General features: G+C 32.8%; 1 protein-coding gene across 1 annotated transcript in view; it reads left to right on the top strand.

The window, feature by feature from the left end:
- Lemd3 (LEM domain containing 3) overlaps nt 1-25820 on the top strand; it is a 67880-nt gene that overhangs the window by 29692 nt on the left and 12368 nt on the right. Inside the window, exons 2-4 of the mRNA XM_026386676.2 lie at nt 8405-8442; nt 12498-12564; nt 17473-17540. Coding sequence (XP_026242461.1) covers nt 8405-8442; nt 12498-12564; nt 17473-17540 — 173 coding nt within the window. The remainder of the gene's footprint in view (nt 1-8404; nt 8443-12497; nt 12565-17472; nt 17541-25820) is intronic.

Genomic DNA, 25820 nt, shown 5'->3' with positions numbered 1-25820 from the left:
GAAATTTGAGAGCTTTTTACATGCCAGGCTGGAAGCTCAGACCTCTGATGAGATTGTAGCACTACCAACACATATTTCTTGTTTTTAAAAAATGCATTTTAATACTAAAGCATACATTTTATGTATTTATATTTTCCTTCCCTAATATTTTATTATGAACATTTTTAGACAGAAAATTGAATTGTGCTGTCAGTACTTATATACCCGTATTACCTAAATTCTGCTGTTGAAAATTTCAGTATTTCTTTTGGATCTTATTTGCACTCTATTTATCCACCCATCATTCATTTTTTTTTTCTTGAAAATGTATTTTCTCCTCCTCTTCATCTTTTTTTTTTTTTTTTTTGGTATTAGGGATTGAATCCAGAGGCACTCTACCACTGAGCCACATCCCCAGCCCTTTTAAATACTTTTTAAAAAAAGTATTATTTTGAGACAGAGTCTCACTAAGTTCCTGAGACTCACTTTGAAATTGAAATCCACCTGCCTCAGCTTTTCCAGCCCCTGGAATTACAGGTGTATATCACCATGCCTGGCTTAAAAATGTATTTTAAAGTAAGTTGAAGATATTGATATACCTTATCCTTATATACATCATGCATATTATTAACTAGATAACTTTTGTTACAGAGATCCCAAACTTGGGATACAATTCCAATGTAAAATTAGTGGTTGAGTAAAAAGATAAGTACTTTCAGTTATAATCTGGTATCAGTTTTCCCCAAGGGCATCTTCATTTTTATGGTGAACAACATATGAGACTTTGAGATGATCATGAGGTTGAAAGAGACCATAATGTTGTCCCCCCCCCCCATTTTTTAAAATATGTTTTTTTTTAAAGAGAGAGGGGGAGTGGGGGAGAGAGAGAGAGAGAGAGAGAGAGAGAGAGAGAGAGAGAATTTTTTAATATTTATTTTTCAGTTTTCGGTGGACTCAGCATCTTTATTTTTATGTGGTGCTGAGGATTGAGTCCCGTGCATGCCAGGCAAGCATGTTACCGCTTAAGCCACGACCCCAGCCCCCGACTCATTTTTATTGGTATAGTATAGTTGTACATAATGATGGAATTTGTCATTATATATTCATACATGCATACAGTATAACAATATAATTTGGCCAATATCACTCTCTAGCTCTTCCCTCATCCCTTTCCACCTCCCACCCTTTGGTTCTTTTCCTCTACTGATCTCTCTTTGATTTTCATGAGATCTGCCACCCCATCCCCCTTTGTTTTTCTTCTCTAGCATCCACATAATGACAGAAAATACATGACCCTTGACCTTTAGGATTTGACTTATTTCACTTAACATGATGGTCTCTGGTTCCATCCATTTTCCTGCAGATGACATAATTTCATTTTTCTTTACGGATGAATAGAACTCTATTGTGTATATCACATTTTCTTTATTCATTCATCTGTTGATGGATACCTAGATTCCACAGTTTTGAATTGTGCTGCTATAAACATGGGTATGCATTTATCTCTATAGTATGATGACTTTAATTCTTTAAGATAAATACTTAAGAGCTGAATAGCCAGTTCATGTGGTGGTTCCATGCCTAGTCTTTTGAGCACCCTTCATACTGATTTCTATAGTGGTTCTACTGATTTACACTCCCACCAAAAGTTTCTTTTCTTCACATCCTCTCCAGCATTTATTATTGGTTGTATTCTTTTTAAACAAAAAAACATTTTTTTTAGTTGTACTTGGACACAATACATTTATTTTATTTATTTATTTTTATGTGGTGCTGAGGATTGAACCCAGGGCCTCACATGTGCTAGGCAAGCGCTCTACCACTGAGCCACAATCCCAGCCCTTGGTTGTATTCTTGATGACTAATATTCCTATTGGTGTGAGATGAAATCTCAGGGTAGTTTGATTTACATTTCTCTAAATGTTAATGATGTTGAACATTTATTTTTATGTATTTATTGGTCATTTGTATTTCTTCTTTTGAAAAGTGTTAATTCATTTGCCCAATTATTAATTAGGTCATTTACTTATTTGGTGTAAAGTTTTTTGAGTTCTTTATATATTCTAGATATTAATCCTCCATCAGAAAAATAGCTAGCGAAGTTTTTTTTTTCCATTTTGTGGGTTTTCTCTTCATATTCCTAATTGTTTCCTTTGTTGTGCAGAAGCTTTTTAATTTGATGCCATCCCATTTATTTACTTTTGGCATTATTTCCTGAGCTTTAGCTGAAAAACTAAAGCTTAAACCAGAGACTGATGAAAAACTAGAAGACCTGTAGTATATGAGAAGTGGAGTTCTTCCTATCACTGTTAATCAATTTTCATTGCTGTAACCAAAATACCTGACAAGAACTACATAGAGGAAGAAATTTATTTTGGCTTATGGTTTCAGAGTTTTAGTCCATGGTTGGCTGACTCCATTGCTCTGGGTTCAGGGTGAGGCAGAACATCATGGAGGAAGGGGTGCATCAGAGGAGGACTGTCTGTTCATGGATGGCCTGGAAGCCGGGGGTGGGGGTGGGGGTGTAGGGGATGGTGCACCCTCATAGGGTCACTCCAGTGACCCACCTCCTCCATCCATGTCCTATCTGCCTACGGTTAATCACCCATTCACACTGAGGTGGACCGATCAGATTACAGGTTACAGCGCACATAATCTAATCATTTTACCTCTGAATATTCCTCCATTAATACAGGAGCTTTGGGGAGACACCTCATGCAAACTATAACACTCTCCTTCCTTTTTCTTTCACTCATTATCCTTTTCTAGATTTAGACCTCTATAATCCAGATAGATAGATGAGATTACATTGAAAGGTTATTCATGAGTAGAACAAAGATGATCAAGCGTTTACCTTAGGCGAGTTTTATAGTAGACAATAGATAATTTTTGTCTGATTTGCTAAGTACACATCAAATAAACTGAACTTGTCTTGTAGAATGAACATGTGTTTAATAAAGCCATGAAACAATTGGAAAATTTTCAGAGAACAAATGGGCAAAATGCTGTGTTGAAAAAGAATATCCTGCTTTGTTCACCCTGTCCATATTTAGATCAGTCTAGCTGATGGCGAAATGCAGAAGTGTTTGCCACACAGGTGCAGTGTTCTGCAGCTGTTGGAACATTCCCTCTCACCCTCTCACTACTCCCCCTATCTTCTTTATATATAATTATGTTCTACTTAAACCATTAATACTAGAGATGAGATTTAAGAATTTGAATATCTCTTTGCAAAAAGATATAACCTAGAGAGCAAGGAGCTGAATTTAACTGCCTAGATGACTTGAATTTTCCTAAGATTAAAACCTAGCTAGTCCTAAGTTCATAGAAATTTAGAATTTAAGAGGTTGCCTTTGGAAGCCCATGTTGCTGGAATTGCTGCTGTCTAGAATTTGAAGGCAGGGCTTGCTTATATTTATTCATTTCTTAATCTCCTGCAGCTAGCATGATTGGCACTTAGTAGGCACTTGATGTTTGTGAATCTTTTATGTTGCAAGATAAAGCCAAATGAAAATGTTTAGATATAGTATATCTAAACCAGATACTATATCTAAACTAGAAATTATGGTTATTTTAAGTGGATGCCATGTGTTAAGTTCCAAAGCAGCCCTATGAACAGAGTGCTGTTGCTGCAGAGAGAAGGGAGTGAGTAATTCTGCTCATGGCAGTCATAGGACACTTTATATTGTGTATATTTTCCTAGGCTGCAAAAGAAAGCTTTTTTTCAGAGATAAGTTTTTTCTCATCTAGGAGCCAACAGCATATTCTTCAACCCTCTTATCCACATTTTTGTCCTTTTTAATGCATTATGTTATAAGGAGATTAAATTAATGATTTCCTATCTGAAAGTTCTTGATATTGCTTTCCTTAAATCAAACAGAATAAGTATTTTCTGTGGTTGTTTCTATAATGAAAAGAATGTAGATTTTGTACTCAGGTTTAAATTTGGTCTTTTTTAATTCCAGCTGCATGTACCTAAAGGAAACAACCTAATCTTACATTTCATTGTCTCTGTTCACAAAAATGGGATTACTCCCTGCTCTAAAACAGTGGTAATGTGAGGATGAAATGATTATATGACAGCAGTATTATTCCTGGCACATACAGAGAGCTCAGTAAATGTAATTTCCATTTTATTCAAGGAGAAGATTGTACAAGTATTCAGAACTATAGTACCTTTTTGACATTGGTGAAATGTTACTCAATGAGGCTCAGTGTGCCTTCAAGCTTTTATTTGTTCAGTATATACTTAGTACCCAGTATACAAGCATTGAGATATGAAGAGATTTTAAATTAAAAGATAGTAAAGATACTGAAAACAAATTTACAGGGATTCTGAGAAGAGGAAAGTTAAACTAAGCTACAATAGTTTGATATCCTTCCTGATTGGAGCATAGCTGCTGCCTTGTTCCTCAAGACAGGAGAAATAAAATAGAAGCTATTCAGGTATGAAGAAGAGCTGAAAGATCAAAGGCCTAGAGTCTTCCTGGGAAAATATTTTTATGTACTATTATTTCCATTAGTTCCAAATATATTGTTTATTGTCTTGATCTAGAAAAGCTGGAAGAATCCTGAATGTACTATTACCTGTTTTTCTGGGTCCATAAAGAGCAGATCCTTTATGTTTTCAATGCTTAGGACTCTGAAGCCAGAGAGTGAGCTGCCCCTTATTGCATGTGTCTTTCTTTTAAAGCATGAGCCAGGTAACACATACTCCCAGTTCTCTGAGGTATTTCTCTTAAAGTACAAAAGTGTTCAAAGCCTTTCAGATTCTGTACTGACTTATTTCCTTCATCTTATTGATTGGACTTCATTTTTTTTTTATCTCATCTACTCTATCCAGCCATACTGGCTTCCTTCCATTTTCAGGAGTAATGTGGTGGAAATGTTACCACCTTATAACCTTTAGACTTGGCTATTTTTTCTGTCTATAAGCATCAAACTTTATATATCCACATGGCTTATTTCCTCTGGTTCCTCAGGTTTCTATTCAAATGCAATCTTAATATGGCTTCCTCTGAATGTCTTGTATAAAATTGCTTCCCCCTATCATATCAAGTACTATTCCTTCTGTTTTCCTTCCAAAGAACTTAGAATCATCTGACATATATGTATTTTTAAAATGATTTGTTCATTGTCTCTTCAGATCCTATTAGGACAAAGTTCCATGAAGGCAGGGATTTAAAAAAAATTTTTTTTTAGTTGTATGTGAATTCAATGCCTTTATTTGTTTTTATGTGGTGCTAGGATTGAACTTAGTGCCTCACACTTGTGAGGCAAGTGCTGTACCACTGAGCTACAACTCCAGCCTGGGATTTTTTTTTTTAAGTGCCAAATTTCCATTGTCTAGCTCTAAGTACTCAATAAAAATTTGTTAAATGAATACACTGTTATCCCCTGAGCTATAAAGAAGAACTTTTATAAAGTCTCTGACTTTTCTGGCACTGTGAAACCAAAATAGAGCCTTTTCGAGAGATCATTTATTTAATTGGTTAATATAAGCATGTACTTTGAAGTATATCGACCTATAGTTGAGTTTATAATTTGTTCCTGTTTATCTGGGAATTCATGGTGGTTGATATATTTGATTTCAGCTTAAAAGAATGGAATAAAGTTTGCACTTAATGAAAGGATCGGTAAAACTGGTAATGTTTTTGAAATTGGTAGGAAAGGGTTGGAAAAGGAGAAACTAGTACGTGTCTAATAAATATCACAAGAATTAGTTCCTTAGGCAAAATGTGATGGGAAATCATTAGAAGATTTTGAGGGATCTAATTAAACAAACATTTGAGGAATTTGATTTTTAGTCATTAGGATAGATTTAATAAAAAGAGAAGTCAGAATATTACAGACATGTACAAAGATTATGGACATAAATTGTTTGGTGCATTTGAGGTTTGAAATAATCTGAACAAAAACATTGAAGAAGAAATGGCCAAATGAGAAGAAATTGAGGAAAAGCAATAATGAAAAGCTGATGGAGTTGTATGTTATAAAGGAAGACAGCAGGTTTAAAAAAGTTGTTCCTTTAGGGGGTTAGAAGAGTACATTTTGAAGTACCATCTTGGCATTATTATTATTTTAGAATATGGGATAAGAAATATAATTCATTCTTGGGTCTCCCTAGAAAAGAAACATAATAAATGATGTGGCAAAGTTTTGCTGCTGGCTGTTTTTGAAATTAGTTTTTTTTTTTTCTGTAGTTGCCTAATTGGGAACTGGTGTTAGGTTTTCTTACTCTAGGGGTAACAATGTGTGTTATTTCCGTTAAAGACTGTGTAATCTGGATAAGATATTGGTGTGTTTTTAGAAATACTGAAATGATTTGGAGGAAAAATGGTTAGATGTATCAAGATACTTCTTGCAAAAATTTGAGGGGTTTTAGAGTTTCTGCTTTTTTGGATAGTTTCCTTCTGAAACTTAACTCAAGACTATGTTTTACTTCTACCATTGTTAATTTAATAAATTTGTTTGTTAATTTAATAGGTGACAATATGGGAAAACAAGTTGCATATGGAAGAACGTATCCTCTTGGCTTTTTAGATATGTTATGCAAAATTGTTGTTCTTGTTAGCTTTCTCTGTGTTATCCCACCTTGTACCTTCTTACTTGCTCAGAACGTACCCTCTTCTAGCTTCTTGTCAAATACATTTTTTTTGCTTTGGTGTTAGCACACAAAGTACCCAGGTAGCACCATCAGCATTTTTCAGGCACTAACTCTATGTCCAGTACTATCTTGGCTTTAGTCATATAAAGGTGGGATGAAATATGGTTCTGTTGTGAGAAACTCACAGTGGAGCAGTCTGGTGGCAGAACATTCTTATTTATTGATATGCTTTCATAGTGATACTTGTATAAAATGAAAAAAATGTTATCATTTTTATTTAGAACTGCATGCATTTTCCTATACAGAATAAATTTATGTTAAGTAGATTGACAAGGTATTATTTTTGGTAGTATGGAATTAACTTTAGCTTTATTTCAAACTATTGAAATTTTACATAAAAATGTTATTAAAAAGTATTTCAATCCATGTGCTTTGATTTTTAATTTTTAATTTTTTTTCCATTATTTTATTTTTATGTGGTGCTGAGGCTCGAACCCAGTGCCTTACAGATGCTAGGCAAGCACTTTGCCGCTGAGCTACGGCCCCAGCCCCAAGATTTTTAATTTTTAATCTCTAAGTTACATTCTTTCTACTCCCCTTTTAAGTTCTTTTGATTATCTATTTTCCCAACATTTTTCTTCCATGGTATTAAAGTCATTTTGTTGTATGGGAAAATGTCCAAAAATCTATTAGCAAAATAAAATCTCTTGTGATGATAACAGGATACATTTTTTTTTTCTCTTGCTTTTTTATTGTACCTTGTTAAACTGGTCTCTCACATGAACTTTCTTAGAATCAGGCAGTTCCTGGTTCCTATGGGACTTCCTGTTTTCTCAAATAAAAATAGAAAAGCATCTCAGAAAGGAAACCTGGTCAGTGTGAACTACTTTGTAAGATCAGCTAGTTTTAGTTGTGACCTAGATTATATAGATATATAGTCTATAACATATATAAAAGTTTTCAACGGACAAATTTGAGTATTTTTGCATATACTATTAAAAGAGATGATAGAAAAAAGGTTCTGAATAATCTTTAGATGCCATATATGTTCAACCATAACTTATTTATTATGGGGGGAGAGGGATAGGAAGATTGTATGGAAAATATTAAATCCTTTCATTATAATTTAATATTTTATTGGAAATTCTGAGTTGTTCAACAGCGAGACCTAATTCTTAGCTACTTTGATCAGTATATTTTTTTCTTTCTACTTTTCCATATGTTAGCAAAGATGAGGAAGATGTTCTTTAGAAGTTGGAATTCTAAATATTTAAAACTTAAAGCATCTTATTGTTAAGTAGTTAACTACTTAACTACTTGTAGTCTACATTTTGAAGAGAAATCAAGTTAAGGTGCAAGCATGATACAGTCATTAACAGTAATAATGGGTAGTATGCATTAGTATATATTAAGTGCTTGACACTATACTAGGCATTTTATGGATTATTTTAATACTGACAACAATTAGGTAAAGTAGGTGGATCATTGTTATCCCTCTTATAAAAAAGAAGAAATATAGCTTAGAGTGGCTAAGTAGATATTACTTTAAAGGGATGTTGCAAAAAGTAGTAAAGCTGGTACTTGCATTCAGTGCCTGACACAAAAACACTTTCAATGATTATGAGAAAATTGTGAATTCAGAGTGAGAATGGTCATTAGAGTATGTCTGAAAAATCACTTCCCTTTTATTATCATCAGTTTGTTTGCATATTTACATTCGGTTTTAGTAAAGAATATACTGGCATTTCAGTGGGCTTTTTAGGGGGGTTTAAATTCTTAAGTGATGCTAATAGTTTTTTTTTTTCTTTTCCTTGATAGTAAAAAACCCCTTTGATGAAACATTTGGAAAAATACAAGTAAGTAAAAGACCATAATACTGATACTTTGTATTATGTTTTATGATAAAAGTATTAAAATGACAACTTTAAAAATAATAATTTTTAAGTTTCTTTTAGTCTCAGAAAATACATTTTCTTATTCTGAGTATTCCTTAACTACAATGTGATTAAATTTGACAAATATTTTCTCCTAAGGATTGAACTGTTTATCATTTTGAAGCCAACTGCTAAGTAAAATGGAAGTAACATGTTTTCTATGGATCTGGGTCTTACACTTAAGTATTAATGTATTAAAGTATTAAGTTTTAAAAGTATGTCTTTGTCTTATTGTTGGATGCCTTAGCAGTTTTTGTCTTCTTTGTCTTCATCTTGTCTCTGAATCTTTCACATCATAAATTGGCATGCCTAGCCAGTAAAGGATTTAGAAAGAGTTCATTTCAAAGAATGCTATAATAATTTTAACCTAGATTTTATTTACATAAAAACATTTTTCATTTACCATAATTATAGGTACTTTGAAGATTAAGATGTTTAATCTTTTATATATGTATGTGTATTTAATATATATATATACACACATATGCATTCATATATACAATAATGCACACCTTGTTAATTTTTTATAGCAACTGACAGTTACATAGACTATATAGAAATGTTTGTTTTTGTACTTGAATGGAAGAATGTTTAATAAAGAAGTAATCAAACTCACAGAATATTAAATTGTTAAGAGTGAACCTTTGAAATAATTATGTTCAATAATATTCTATTGTGATGACATTTAAAATAAAGTTGACTTTATCAGTTGCAGTATTATTGAGTTTAGCAATATGGCAATATCAAAATTTAAGGTTAGTACAATATACTCACTGAACTTTGGGAATACAAGACTATTTCCTTCTGTGTAATTTTCCCCTTGGGGTAAACTGAAGTTCTGAGCCTCTGAATGATAGTAATAATTCTAATGAAGATAATGGCAGTTCACTTACACTAGTGTTTATTCTTTGCCAGGCACCATGCTAGGTGTTTCAAGTCCATTGTCATTTAATCAAAGGCTTGATAATAGTTAAAAATGTCATTGAAGAGAAAATGGTTGAGGATAGAGAAGAGAAATATTTAAAGGTTGACAGTATATGAGAAAAATTTTGGTAGGGTCACCCTACAGGTTTTTTAACCCCATGAGTTAAATGTTTGCTTTAGGAAATGATATATATAGAAAAACAGTAATCTGAACCTAACTAAAAACAAACAATTAGAAGGTAGCAAGTTTAAATTATAAAATTATTTTTGTTTAATTAAAGTTACTTGAAAGCTTTTTTGTATTGTTAGGTCTTTAGTTTGTAGGGGAGATAAAGGAAGCTAGTAGTTAGACATTTCAGACTGAAATGTTAGGAGGCAGTCTGAAAAACAGAGAAGAGTGTAATAAAATTATAAACCAATAAGAATATAACTTTAAAAATTTTATTTGTATACTTTTCAAATTTTCTGCTACTTTAGCGTATCTGCTACTAAAACTAATTGAATCAAAGCCTTTCTATTTTTTTCAAAATAATTATGTTCAATAATATTCTATTGTGATGACATTTAAAATAAAGTTGACTTAATTAGTTGCCGTATTGAGTTTAGCAATACGAAAATATCAAAATTTAAGGTTAGTACAATATACTCACTGAACTTTGGGAATACAAGACTGTTTCCTTCTTTATATATAAATATAAAATATTTATATATTTTATACTTAATAACATATATCATGGCAGTCTTACATAATTGGTCATTTGGATAGCACTTTAGGCCCTGTAATATATAGACATCCCTTTGAATGAGTTTATATCAGAAAAATGATTTTTTGGGAAAAAAATGATAGTTGAGCTTTCTGAGTTCTTGAATTTCTTGAATTCTTTGAGAATATAATGGTATGTTTGGGATCCAGTTGGTTTTGTTATCTAGGTTAAGAAATATCTGTAATTCAGAAGATAAAGTTTATTATCAAGTCTTTTATGTTTATTAAAGATATAATCACAGAAGACAGGTACCAGATATTTAAATTTTGTTTTTGAAAGAAGAATAAGGATGGGTATGATCAAAAGATAGGATAAATAAAAGGGAAATCAGTCTCTTCTTCAGATGAGAAACACTTCAGAACTTTCATTTGCCTTAACTCCATAACTTAATTACACACACCTTGGTTTTATATATCAAGTCCGTAAGTTACACTGTGATTGGAACTTCTGCTCATTCTGTTGAACATTTGTATTGAAAATCCTTTGTAATTTACTGTATCACAAATGCATAGCTTTCAGAATCTTGGGTTGCAGCTCCTACTTTTACTTTTTATGTCTGATTTTTGCAGTTTGCATTTTTAATCCTAAGTGAAGATAATGATTGGTTTGATAAGAATCTTGTTGATATAGAGTTGAGGGGAAGAAAAGGTAAAAGGTTTGAAAGGCAAGTAGTCAACTGCAGGAATATTTGTGTTAAGTCAAACAACATAAAACCAGGACTCTGGTGGTAGGATCATGGAACCTTTGATGAGTTTTTCCTCTTCCTAATGTCACTGAAAAACAAAACGAAATATTGACAAAAACATGTTACCTAGCCAGGTGCAGTGGCACACACCTATAATCCCAAGGACTTGGGAGGCTGAGGCAGGAGGATTGAGTTTAAATCCAGCCTCAGCAATTTAGGAAGGCCCTGAGCAACTCGGGGAGACCCTATCTCTAATAAAATATAAAAAAGAGCTGGGAATGTGGCTCAATGGTTTAGTGCTCCTGGATTCAACCCTTGGTACTGAAAAACTCCACCAAAACATGTTACCCACGGTGTGCAGACTTAGTTTCTTCTTTTTCTGAATATAAAGCATGAAAACAAATGGATAGATAAGGTTGCATGTCATTAGACACATAGATGTTACTTTCCCTTTTATATCATGTCTGAATTTGCTCCAGAGGAAAGAAAATAATAAAGACAATTCTCCTGATGAATCAGTAATTCATTTTAGATAGTGTGATAAGCAATGACCTCCTTCTAACTTACCCTTCTTCATTGCTTATATTGGTCTGCCTTCTTGCAGTTGCTCTTAGATTGGGGATATCAGGGTTTTAGAGTACTTGGCAGAGAGCTTAGACTATGCCATTACAGTAGTTCCCTGTCTGGACTCCTTTCATCCTATACTTTCACGTCTGAGAAATATCTCTGATATACATAAGTCTGGTTTACTTTCCTCCTAAATTTTCAGATTCTTTGTTTTAGTATCCAGCACTCTGTGGCAATTAATTCCAAACTACTTCTAGTAGTTTACTGAGTCAGACTTGTTTACTTGTTACATAAGAAATTTAACAATTGTTTTGTGCCATCATGCCTTTGTTCATGCTCTTCGTTCCGCCAAGGGATGCTGGTCAATTCTATTCTTCCAGTGAAACCTCAAATACTCTGCTCCACAAATAGGTCTTCCCTTACCTCCCTCTTATATATTTGCATTTTAGTTTGCAACTGTAATGTAATGCTGTGTATGTTTTTTGAACAGGAATCATCTTATTCTTTTGGTCTCTTACTTTGCTGACAGAACAGTTCTTGACTCCTACTTCTTCACTGAACATTTGTTTCAGTTTAATGGTTCATAAGTTTATACAGGGCCACCTTGGAAGCCTATGAGAGGATGAGGTCAGAGTGCTTAATATTTCTTCCCTTTGTTTTGCGTGGTTGAGGCAGATCAAAACAAAATAAAGGAAAGCCTTGATGTAAAACAATTTGTGAGAATGGTATCCATAGCTTAGAGAGGGATAGAAAGCTTTTCTTAGGTGGATGGGTGAGTTTACTAAGATTACAAAATCTTGTTAGCACCAGTCACAGTGCCAACTTCTTGATCATTCTCAAGAAAGTAAAATCTTTAAAGTGATAACTTAGATTTGTAAAGTAGGGTTCCTTAAAATATTGTGACCGAGATTTAAATATAAATTTGTCTTTCAGTGAATGCAGAACCCATAAATTTAAATTTCCTGTTTTTCTTTTGGAATAACAATATACTTTTTTCTTGGGATTTGATATTTCATAATAACTTCTTTTAATTTTAGGAAAGTGAAAAGAATCTTATGATGAGCACATTATACAAGCTACATGATCGATTGGCACAGCTTGCAGGTAATTGTTTAGCATTCATAGTCTCTAAAGATGTTTGTAAAGATTAATTTGCCTATCTAGTGTGTTGTATCAGTGGAAATTGTCTTTCCAAAGCGCATTGTCCTATTTGTGGAATATTTTTCATTAGAAATTTTTATTACCTCTGCATAGCAGATTTTTCAATTTATGTAAATTTGTTTAATCAAGGCCTTTTCTCTCTCTGCCATGAATTATAATACATATGTATATTGTATATAATTTTAAAGTCAACCTAATTTCTTAATTGCATTAATAGAAAAAAATTCTGGAATTTTAAATATTGGTTGAATTGGGTAAGTAATGAATTAATTAAAATCTTGGATTAAATATAAAAATGCAGATTTTCTTTTGGTGGTTATATAGGTGTCATTCCTTTGGATAAAATAAACATATTCTAGAATATTTTTTCCTGGTTCATTGAATTTTCCGCATATGCTGCTGTTAAAAGTTTTTGAACACTCTTGAGTTATCAACATGTCTACAATTAGAATAAATTGTTGCTTAAAACATATTCTAGAATATTTTTCCCGATTCATTGAATTTTCTGCATATCCTGCTCTTAGTTAAAAGTCTTGAACACTCTGAGTTATCAACATACCTACAATTAGAATAAATTGTTGCTTATGAATTAGTATCCCATCTGCATAATGCAAAGTACCTCTATTTTTCCCTAGCCCCCCACCTATTGTGAATTAGCATCCTCACCAGAGAAAACATTCTGCCTTTGGTTTTTGGAGATTGGCTTATTTCACTTAGCATTAGTATCAAGTAGCTATTAGTATCAAGTAGCTATAGTAGCAATATCTGTTTATTATCTTTCACTTTTTAAAAAATTATTCTTTTACATATAACCTGAAAGAAGAGACTTTGGATTTCCTTCTTATAATTAGTTGTAAGAAAATAATAATAATGCAGTTCTTTATACTTTAATGTAGCAGATCATTTTGTGAAAACCAGAAACCTAATAGATCAATGTGAAACTTCTCTGGTTGAATGGGAATATTTAAGAATCTGACAGTTCCCTGTACTCTCATCTATATTTGTTTTTTAGTTCAGGTCTTTAATTCTCTTGAGTTTTTTTAAGCTTATAATTCATCACTAGAAGTCTTTATATTGACTGGCTGTCATATTTATGAATTGCAGGCTAATGACATATATTTATTATACTTTAACATCCCAAAATAGGCTAAGTATATTTTCTAGCTATGAAATCCTGATGTTGCTAATACCAGCATCTATAGTTATCTCTGTAACATTGTCTTAAGAAATGTAATCTGGGGCTCATTTTATTAACACAATATGCTTTTAAAGATCCAGATTTTTCTTCTAGAGTAGGGGTTGCCAAACTTTTGTGATTGGCCAGATAGTAAATATTTCAGGCTTTGCTGGCTGGACTGCCTCTGTCACAACTATTTAGTTCTGCTGTTATAGCAGGAAAATAATAATAAATTCTACACAAATGAATAAGCTTAGCTGTATTTCAATAAAACTTCATTTATAAAAACCATCAGCAGACCATATTTGGCCCTGGGCTACGGTTTGCTGACCTCTACTCTAGATCTATGGAATCTGAGTCTCTGAGGATCCATTATAAAGTTTGAAGACTTGTTTACCCAGTAGGCACTTTTTTCCTTCTTGAAACCACTAGCATTAAAATGTTGCATGAACAAAGCTGATAAATAAGAACATGGTTTCTTTTATTATAGAAAAATCGCCAAGGATTTTATTTTAATTTTACATTTTTTTTGTTTTAATTAGTTAAGCATGACAGTAGAATGCATTTTGACACACCATACATAAGTGGAGTGTAACTTCTCATTCTTCTGGTTGTACATGTTGTAGAATCACACTGGTTGTGTAATAATATATGTACATAGGATAGTAATGTCTGATTCATTCTATTATCCTTCTTACCCCCTTCCCTCCCTTCACTCCTATCTGCATAATGCAAAGTACCTCTATTTTTCCTAGCCCCCCGCCTATTGTGAATTAGCATCCTCACCAGAGAAAACATTCTGCCTTTGGTTTTTGGAGATTGGCTTATTTCACTTAGCATGATATACTATAGCTCCATCTATTTACCTGCAAATGCCATAATTTCATTCTTCTTTAAGGCTGAATAATATTCCATTGTGTGTGTGTGTGTGTGTGTGTGTGTGTGTGTGTGTCTCCACATTTTCTTTATCCATTCATCTGTTGAAGGGCATCTAGGTTGGTTTCATAGTTTGGCTGTTGTGAATTGAGCTATTAGAAACAAGGATGTGGCTGCTTCACTGTAGTATGCTGATTTTAAGTCTTTTGGGTATACAACTGAGGAGTGGGATAGCCGGATCAAATGGTGGTTCCATTCCAAGTTTTGTGGGGAATCTCCATATAGCTTTCCATAATGGTTGTACCAATTTGCAGTCCCACCAACAACGTATGAGTGTACCTTTTTCCCCACATCCTTGCCAAAATTTATTGTTGCTTATATTCTTTTTTTTTTATTGGTTGTTCAAAACATTACAAAGCTCTTGACATATCATATTTCATACTCTAGATTCAAGTGGGTTATGATATTCTTGATAATTGCCATTCTGACTGGAGTGAGATGAAATCTCATTAGTTTTGATTTGCATTTCTTTAATTGCTAGAGATGATGAACATTTTTCATGTTTGTTGATCAGTTGTATTTCTTCTGTGAAGAGTCTGTTCAGTTCCTTAGCCCACTTATTGATTGGGATGTGTGTGTGTGTGTGTGTGTGTGTGTGTAAGTCTCTTTGAGTTCTTTATATCCTGGAGATTAGTTCTGTATCTGAGGTGCATGTGGTAAAGATTGTCTCCCATTCTTGTAGGCTCTCTGTTCACATCTTGATTGTTTCCTTTGCTGAAAAGAAGCTTTTTAGTTTGATTCCATCCCATTTTTGATTCTTGACTTTACATCTTGTGTTTTAGGAGTCTTGTTAAAGAAGGCAGTTCCTAAACCAACATGGTGAAGATTTGGGCCTACCCTAGTTTTTCATCTATTAGGCGCAGGATCTCTGTTTTAGTGCCTAAGTCTTCAGTTGACTTTGAGTGGAGTTTTGTGCATGGTGAGAGATAAAGGTTTAATTTCATTTGTTACATATAGGTTTCTAGTTTTCTCAGCACCGTTTATTGAAGAGACTATCTTTTCTCCAATGAATGTTTTGGGTGTCTTTGTCTAGTATGAGATAACTGTATTTATGTGGGTTTATCTCTTGTGTTTTCTATTCTGTTTCTACCATTGGTCTGTGTGTCTATTTTGGTGACAATACCATGCTGTTTTTGTTACCATGGCTCCATAGTATAGTTTAAAGTCTGGTATTGCGATGTCTTCTGCTTCACTAGTCTTGCTAAGGATTGCTTGGCTATTCTGGGTCTCTTATTTTTCCAAATAAATTTCATGATTGCTTTTTCTAGTTCTGTGAAGAATGTCATTGGGATCTTATAGGAATTGCATTATGCAGTGCAGAATGCTTTTGGTCATATGGCCATTTTGATTGTGTTAATTCTGCTTATTCAAGAGCATGGAAGATCATGCCATTGTCTAAGGTCTTCAGTGTTCTATAGTTTTCATTGTAGAGTTCTTTTACCTCTTTTGTTAGATTGATTCCCAAGTATTTTGTTTTTTGAGATTGTGATTGGTCTAGTTTTCCTAATTTCTCTTTCAGTGGATTCATCACTAATGTATAGGAATGTGTTTGATTTATGGGCGTTGATTTTATATCCTGCTACTTTGCTGAATTTATTTATTAGTTTTAGAAGTTTTCTGGTGGAGATTTTTAGATCTTCTAAATATAGAATCATATTGTAGGCAAATAGTAATAGTTTTGAGTTCTTCTTTTCCTATTCATATCTCTTTAATTTCTTTAATCTAATTGCTCTGGCTAGAGTTTTCAGGTCTATGTTGAATAAAAGTGGCGATACTGGGCATCCTTGTCTGTTCCAGTTTTTGGAGGGAATTCTTTCAGTTTTTCTCCATTTAGAATGATGTTGGACTTAGTCTTAAGATAGCTAGCTTTTACAATGTTGAAGTATGTTTCTACTATCCCTACTTTTTCTGATGTTTTGAATATGAAGGGGTATTGTATTTTGTCAAATGCCATTGTCTTTAAGTCTTTAATTGGAATTTTATGCTAATTGAAAAAAAAACTACTGAAAGTAATATGGCAGGAAAAACTTAAATTTAAGTTGAATATAGAGGATAATTTAATAACCATATATAATAGCATAAAGAAAAAAGCTTTAAATTCTCTTCTTAAAAATGGTCACAAGAAAAGAAAAACAGTTTTCCAAACTTTGTAACATACCCCTTTAGAAACCAAATCTTCTTCTTTAGAAACCAAACTTCTACCAAATTTCCCTGTTGATTTGTGTCATCGCAGTTTTCCAGGTATGCGTTCCCCTTGCTAGAGATAGACATAGCTATCCTCTGAAAAAGGTCATGTTTTAGTACAATAATAAATTTAAACTTATTTGAATTCTGGAATTATTAGCTTTAAGAATAAAGGTGTAAACTAGTAACTTAGCAGTGAATTTGGTGAAATTTTCCCCTTTAGGAATAACACAAAACTGTAGAGGGCCACTTTTGTGTGAAGATCTATGAAACCCATCAAGGTGACATGGTTTCTATACAGACTTATAGTTTAGTTGGGAATATAAGAGGAAGATGTATTCCTATCTAGACTGAAGTGCATTTAAAGATTGTGATTTACATAAGGGTAACTATTTAGCTATTGAAATTTTTAAAAAGAATATAAATTATAGTTAATCTTTCTTTACTGATTATAGTAATATAACCTATAATTGTATATTTATAAAAATTTTTTAAATTTTAGTTCTGTTTAATAATATACTGATTACAAATTAACAATATGCTAATCTTTTTAGGAGATCACGAATGTGGGAGTTCTAGTCAAAGAACACTTTCTGTCCAAGAGGCAGTTGCATACTTAAAGGTAAGTAGTGACATTAGAATTTTAATATATGTTTTCTTAAAACTTATGTAAATCATTTCTACTGATATCAAAGGATTATGAATTTGACTACTTCAGTGGTACCTTTAAAAGCCTGTGCTTCTTGTTTCATATGAGTAAATAAGAGAAATTGGAATTGCTCAATATTTTTTGTTTTAAAACACTCAGTCTTCGAGAATGTACATTAATTTGGAAAGGGTATAACAAACATCAGTTAGAGGCAGGCATGCTAGTTTAGTTCTAGCTACTTGGGAGGCTAATTCAGGAGAATCACTTGGCATCTAGGAGTTTGAGACCAGCCTGGGTGGCATCAATAAAAAAGAAAGAAAATTGGTAAGAGGGAAGTTGAGACAGGTGAGTAACATGTAAGGAAGCAAGCAAGTAAGTAAGTATATACCAATTATTTCAAATCTGCCCTAGATCAGTTTCACCTCAGGATTCCAAGAGAAATTGCAGATGAATTTTCTAAACTACTATAAATAATCTTTGAAAATCCTAGATGAAATGAAAGGTACTAGAAGGTTAAAGGTGGACAAATGTCATTCTGACTTCAAAAAGGGGAAAGTGGAATTTGAAAACAATATTGGAAAGCTTCTTATCAGTTCAGTTCCAAATAGATAATTCCATAAAGATATAAGTACTTGCAAATGGGAACTTTGATCCTAAGAAGGTGACTGGCATGTGAACAAGTTATGTCATGCAAATATTTCTCCCATATCCCTCCCCTTTTTAAATATTGTAGTAAAATACATAACATGAAATCTACTCAATTAACATTTTTAAGTATACAGCACAGTATTGTTAACTATATGCACATTGTTGTACATGAAATCTCTAGAACGTTTTCATTTTGCATGACTAAAATCTTATGTCTGTTGGACAGCAGCTTCTCATTTTTCTCTCCACCAACACCCTACCCTCTACCCCTGCAACAACCATTCTACCTTTTGCTTACATCAGTCAGCTTGACTTTAGATACCTTATGTAAATAGAATCCTGCACTGTTTGTCATCCAATAGCAGGGTTATTCTTTTAACATATCCTCAAGGTTTGTCCATATTATAGCATATGACACTATTTCTTTTTTTAAATACTGAATAGTTTCTCATTGTCTGTGTATACCCATTTTGTTTAGCCATTCATCTGTTGATGGACTTTTAAATTGTTTCTGCCTCTGGTCTATTTTGACTGTCTCTGGTCTATTGTGAATATTACACTGTAGTGAACCTTGGAGTGCAAATACCTCTTCAAGTTCCTGCTTCAAATTCTTTTGGTTAAATAACTCAGAAGTTTGTTAGGTCCTATAGTAGTTCTGTTTTTAATTTTTTGAGGAACCTACATACTGTTTTCCATAATGGCTGTAATGAATTTGCAGTTTCACAAAAGTGTTCAAAGGTTCCAGTTTCTTCACATCTATTTTCGTTTTGTTTTGTTTTGAGTTTTGCACTGCTGGAGATTGAACCCTGGGTCTTGCAGATGCTCTACCATTGAGCTACATCCCCAGCTCATTTTTTTTTTTTAAAGAGAGAGAGAGAATTTTAATATTTATTTTTTAGTTTTTGGTGGACACAACATCTTTGTATGTGGTGCTGAGGATCGAATCCGGGCCGCACGCATGCCAGGCGAGCATGCTACCTCTTGAGCCACATCCCCAGCCCCTCCCCAGCTCATTGTGGTTTTGATTTGCATTTCCCTGATGATTGGTGATTTTGAGTACTTTTTCATATACCATTTCTATGTACCATATATATTTGTATATACATACACTATACTGTCTGTTGGCATTTGTATGTCTTTGGGAAAATGCTATTCAAGCCCTTAATATTATTTATTTATATTTTATTATTGAGTTGTTAGAGTTCCTTGCATACTTTATTAACCTCTTTTTAGGTATATGATTTACCAAAATTTTCCTCCATCGTAGAGATTCTGTTTCACTCTGTTCTTTGTTTCCTTTGTTGCCGATAGGTATTTTAGATTGTCTACTTCTATTTTGTTGCCTATGCATTTGGGTCATAATTAAGAAATCTTTGCTTTATATCAGCATCACAAAGCTTCTTCTTTATGTTTTCTTCTAGGAGTTTCAGGTCTTATGTTTAAGTCTTTAATCTATTTAGAGTTGATTTTGCTATATAGGATAAAGGTCCAATATCATTCTTTTTAAATTTTTATTTATTTATTTTTTTTAATGAGGTGCTAAGGATAGAACCCAGTGCTTCACATGTGCTAGGCTAGTACTCTACCACTGAGCCACAACCAAATATCCTTCTTTTTGCGTGTGGAAATAGTTTTCTTAGTACCATAGATTGAATAGAATGTGTCCTGTATCCTTTGTCTTGACACTCTTATTAAATATTATTTCATTACATATAAGTGGTTTTATATGTGGGCTATTCTGTTTCTTTGGTCCATATGCCAGTTACCATACATATGTTTTGATTACTATCATTTTATCATAAGTTATGAAGACAGGAAATGTGAAGTCTTCAGCTTCCTCATTCTTAAGATTGTTTTGGTTGTGTAGGGTCTTTTATGATTCCATATAAATTTTAGGATTTTTTTTCTATTTCTGCCATTTTTGATATTGGGATTTTATTAGAGTTTATACTGTATTGGTATAGCTTTGGGGGATATATAAATTGTGTCACTGTTAAGTCTTCTAGTACATGGCGTTCTCATATTTCTTTAATTTCTTTCAGCAGTGTTTTGTAGTTTTCAGGGTACAGGTCTTTCACATCGTAGGTTAAGATTATATTCCTGAGTATCTTATTCTTTTTGATGGTATTATAAATTAATTTTTTTAAAGTATCCTTTTGAGATTGTTGTATATATCCTGGAAGTTTGCTAAATTCATTTATTTTAATAGGATTTTTCATGAAATCTGTAGTGTTTTCTGTGTATAAGATTATGTCATCTATGAGGAGAAATTTATTTCTATCTTTCTGATTTGGATGCTTTTTTTCTTTTTCTTGCCTATTACTTTAGCTAGCATTTCTGGTAGTGTGCTGATTAGAAGTGACAAGAGTGGGCATATATTGAGTATGATGTAGCTGAGGACTTTGCATATATGACCTGTAATGTGTTCCTTCTATTCCTAGTTTTTCATTTGTTTTTTTTAACCATGAAATCATGTTGAATTTTGTTAAGCATTTTTCCTATATCTGTTGAAATAATTGTATTTCTTTTTTTAAAGAGAAGATTTTTAAGATCTTTTTTAAAGATGTAATATTTGTACATCTTTATGAGGTACATTATGGTAATAATACATGTATATAATTTATAATAAATTAGGGTTAGAAGCAAATAATGATTTGTTTTAATCATCTGTTAATGTGCAATCACATCTATTAATATTCGTATGTTGAACCATCCTTGGGTCATGGTGTATGAGTCTTTTAATGTGCTGTTGAATTCAGCTTTCTCCTATTTTGTTGAAGATATTTGAGTCTATATTAATCAAGGATATTAGTATATGGTTTTCTTGTATTTACTTTGTCTAATTTTCATGCTGAAGTAATGCTGGCCTCATAAATTGAGTTTGAGGGTGTTCTGTTCTCTTCAATTTTAGGGGAAAATTTGAGTAGGATTATGATGAATTCTTCATTAATTAAGTCATAAAAATTAGTGTCTTAGTTACCTTTATATCTGGCAAGAATGATATGGAAGAAAAGTTTATTTTGGACTCACAGTTTCAGAGGTTCAGTTGATGGTTCGTGGATTTCGTTGCTCTGGGCCCAAAGCAAGGTACAGCATCATGAAGTGACAGAGGAGAGCTGTTTGCTCATGACAGCTAGAAAGCACCAAGAGAAAGGAAAGTGCTTCAGGGAAGATCAACCCTTCCAGGGCATGCCCCCAGTGATCCACATCCTCCAGCCACACCTCACTCGCTTATACTTATGAACCAGTTAGCCCATTCAAGTGAAGATGAACTGATTAGGTTACAGCTCTCATACTCTATAATCATTTTACCTTTGAACATTTCTATTAACGTTTCTGCAAAAGCTTTTGGTGGAAACCTCATATTCAAACCCTAAGAGTTAGAAATGAAAAAAATATATATACGTATATATAAAATTTTTTTGTGTGTATATTTATTTTTATTTTTTTAGAGTAGTTAAGTGTTTGTTACTCTTGTTGGTTTTAAACCAACTCCTAGTTTCATTGAGGGGATTGGATTGAGGAGGCCTAAGGGAACATAGAAGAAAATATTTTAGGAAGAAGGGTATATCATGTAGAAATTCAAAGCAAGCAAAATGTTCCTTATTAAATAATTGAAAGTGTTTTTACTTCTAGTAGTAGGAAGATCTGATCCAATCCAATCCTTCCTACTTTTTTATTCAGTTCATGTTCATAGGCAATGGCATAGATATATGTTTTGGTTGGTTATAAATTCCTGGAGCAAGATTCATTGATGATTTAGAAGAAATCCAAGATTCTTAAAAACAAAGTAGTATGTTTGAAGGAGTCAAAAAAATAGGATAGGCTTTGGAACAGGATAGTGCCTGGCTAGTAGTCAGTCTACAACTGAGGAACGAAGAGGCAGGGTTGGTATGTAAGGTTTATTAACCTCCTCTCTTTTTCTTCTCAAACCACTTGATTGCAGCTTTGAGTCAACAGTAAGAAAAAGTAAAAAGAAGGGACAGAGACCCAGAGAAGCATAGGGTATAAGAGATTAGTTCTACTAAAGTCTTATAGCAAAGAATTTATTGGAAGCACCTATGGATGAACTATGTTGGAAACAGTAAAAAAAAAAAAAAAAAAAAAAAAAAATCAGTAAAAAAAAGAAATTAATGAAATGCATTCCTGAAGATGTTTTCATCTCTTTTTCCTGGGATTATTTTATGTTTTACACTGGATTTTGCTTTTTTATATTTTCTTTTTTTAAAAATTTATTTTTTAGTTTTAGGTGGACACAATATCTTTATTTTGTTTTTATGTGGTATTGAGAATCGAACCCAGTGCTCCACGCATGCTAGGCGAGCACGCTACCACTTGAGCCACATCCCCAGCCCTATATTTTTCAATTCTGTAGAATTTTTCATATTTTACAAAAGATTCTGTACTAATTTAATTCCATGTCTTGGTTAAATGAAGTCATTTTATGTAAAATGTTAACATTCTTCTGCATTAGATTTTTTTATTTGTTTATCTGTTTATCTATTTATTTCTGTAATACTGGGGATTGAATCCAGGGTCTTGCACAATCTAGGCAATTGTTCTGACATTGAACTACATCTTCAGACCTTTTATTTTCAGGCTGGCCTTGAACTTGGCCTTGAATTCTCCTACCTCAGTCTCCCATATTGTTGGGATTTCAGGCACGTGTCACCACACTTAACTACATCCAGATTTATGTATGTGTTCTTTTGTTAACATTTGCCTTTTGGAGTCTAATTTTCAGGTTTTCAAATGTTATAAAAACTTGTTATGGCTTGTCATTACCATAGGTGTAGTTTTAGACTCTCCTCTTCCCTTACAAAAAAAGAAACAATAATTAGGATTTTTGTGGACAAAGTCTAGATAAATATATAAGTACATTAAAAATAATGCTTACATTTTCCAAAGTAAAATTAATTATTGCTTCTTATTATAATTCACATGGAAAATAAAAGAAAAAAATAGGTTTCAAATTCATTAAGGATAAGCACTGATAGTATTTTGGCCCATTTTTCTACAGTCTTTTAAAATATTTTTTTAATTAATATTTAAGTATTTTACAGTATAAATATTTATTTCCCCTTAAAATTATTAAGTACATTTCCATCTGTCATTGAACAGTTTTTTGAAAACTTTTCTCATTGGATAATATGTGATTGTATTGTTTGGTTTGTCATTTTTCAGTATTATGAAAGTACTCTGTCTAGAGCTTTTTAAAAATGCTTTTAATATATGTTCAAATTATTTCCAATGGTTGTTTTAGCACAATCTAGCCCAGATTGTTTATTTTATCCAAGTTCTGTCATAAATATGGAAGAGACTCCCTAGAAAGTTTGTATCAAACAATGATAATATGTATATAGTAGGCTTTCTGCTTATAGAAAGAGACCTTCATATATTTATAGTGTGGTTTCACATGCAATGCAGTTAAGTTTGTGGATTTAGGAGTAAATAAACTGGAGAATGTGTAGAACAGGAATTGTACACATTGTTTTAAGCTAGTTTTTCCCCAGCTTCTAGTGCATTTTAAACACAGTATGTATTATAAATATTTGATGGAGTAAAATTAGTGAAAAGCCTCAATAAAATATTTTTGTTTTCTTGAATTTGATCCTTTTATTTATCTTGTTATGTCCCTCAAAGGACACTTAAGTCAACTTATAATTAAATAATTTAAATACTCATTTCTAAGTCCCCTGGTTCTTTTCTTGAGCTTTATTTTCATCATTTTTGATATTGAAAGCTTTTATTTATGAGAAGTTGAGAGGTCCCTCTGGTGGAACATTTAGGAAATACATAGCATTATACTTTCATGAAACAACATGTTGGTTATGTTAACTTTTCTGTAGAATGGTATAATGAATAATAGTAAAGTCCCTTTATTATTTTCAAAACCTGGTTATCCTTTGACACAATGATAGTTGCAAATATACCAAGTGTTACAAATATGCTAATAGACCAAGATTTTAGGGACTAGCTTGGGATGCGAATCACAGTTAATAAAATTGTGTATTCTGAGTACTAGGATTGGGGGAAATTTCATAATATAACTTATCAAGTGTAAGTTATTTTGGTACTCCCTATGTAATTTAACAATGGATAATATCAGACCTAGTTTATGAAGAAACTAAAGCTTAGAGGGGTTCATTAACTAAAATATGTAGCTAGTATGTAATTGAACTGGGAATAGAACCCCAAAGCATTTGCTCTTCTCTTTTACTATTCTGCCTCTTAGACAGATTTGGTATATAACCCCTAGCTCCAACTATTGAATGGACAAGGGACTTGATGCTGTTAAGAATTGTGAATGTATCATCTTTCATACATTTGACTCAATTGGGTTATGAAAGATGATATATCATGAGCTTTGTAATGTTTTGAACAACAAATAAAGAAAATGAAAAAAAAGAATTGTGAATGATCTAAAGAGGTAGAAATCAAAGTAAGTTCACATATAAAAATGGCATATTTCTCTTGTCCCTACTTAATGTTATACATAGTCTATAATGGAGACAGTGAGGATCTAATCCCAGGCTTTTTCTATTCTAAAGACAATGGTTTTTCTCTTATTCCTGGAGGTGAAAGATCAAGTTCCCCTTGAATCATCAGTATTCATATTCAGTATTGTGTTTTATAGTTTAAAGGATGGTATCCAATAGGTAGTATACATAATCTCAGAAATAACCAGAATGTTCACTAATTGGAAAGCCATAGAACTATTTTTACTTTGTAACTTACTCATGCAACTTATCTCATGAGGCTTTTTTTGCAGGGAAGGCGGATATTGGGGCTTGAACCTAGGGGTGCTTTGCCACCAAGCTAAAGTCCCTGGCCCTTTTATTTTTTATTTTGAGATAGGCTCTGAGATTGCTGAGATTGGTCTTGAATTTGTTATCCTCCTTGCTGGGATTATAGGCATGCACATACCATGCCTAGCCACATTAAGTTTTTATTTCTTGTAGTACTACTGTCTGTGGCAGTTCCTTTTTCCTTCTTACTAAAGTTACATTGCTTCATTTAATGAGCTGAGTCTTTTATATAAAGTAGTATTATTTTTTGTACTTTGAAACTGTATAATAAAAGCTTGAAGCATCTGACAACAATTTTTTAGAATACACTGCCCCATCCCTCACTCCTTTTTTTAATACTGGGGATTGGATCCAGGGGTACTTTACACTGAGCTACATCCCAAGCCCTTTTTAAATTTTGAGACAAGATCTCATTTAGTTGCTTAGGGCCTCACTAAATTGCTGAGGTTGGCTTTGAACTTGCAATCCTCCTGCCTCAGCTTCCTGAGTTTCTGAGATTACTAGTGTGTGCCACTGCACTCAGCTCACCAGTTATTTTGAAAATAAGGTACATTGGAAGTGGGGATCCTGGATGGGTATATGTGTATGTACGTGCATAATGTAATAAAATAAATAGATTTAAGACTTGGGAGAACATACTCTAAATTTATATGAAGCAGCAAACAGTATGTTGACTGAGTTATTACTCATAAGTAAATAATAGTAAATAAAAGAAACTTTGTTTTCTTATTTTTGTTATCAGCTTTTGGAAGATATTTGCTTTCTGATGCTGGAATGTATTTCAGAGGTTGACAAA

This window comes from Urocitellus parryii, chromosome 5, assembly GCF_045843805.1.
Source record: "Urocitellus parryii isolate mUroPar1 chromosome 5, mUroPar1.hap1, whole genome shotgun sequence".
In the NCBI taxonomy this organism is placed as follows: domain Eukaryota; kingdom Metazoa; phylum Chordata; class Mammalia; order Rodentia; family Sciuridae; genus Urocitellus; species Urocitellus parryii.
The sequence above is the reverse complement of the archived record's forward strand: the minus strand, read 5'-3'. Positions and strand labels throughout refer to the sequence as shown.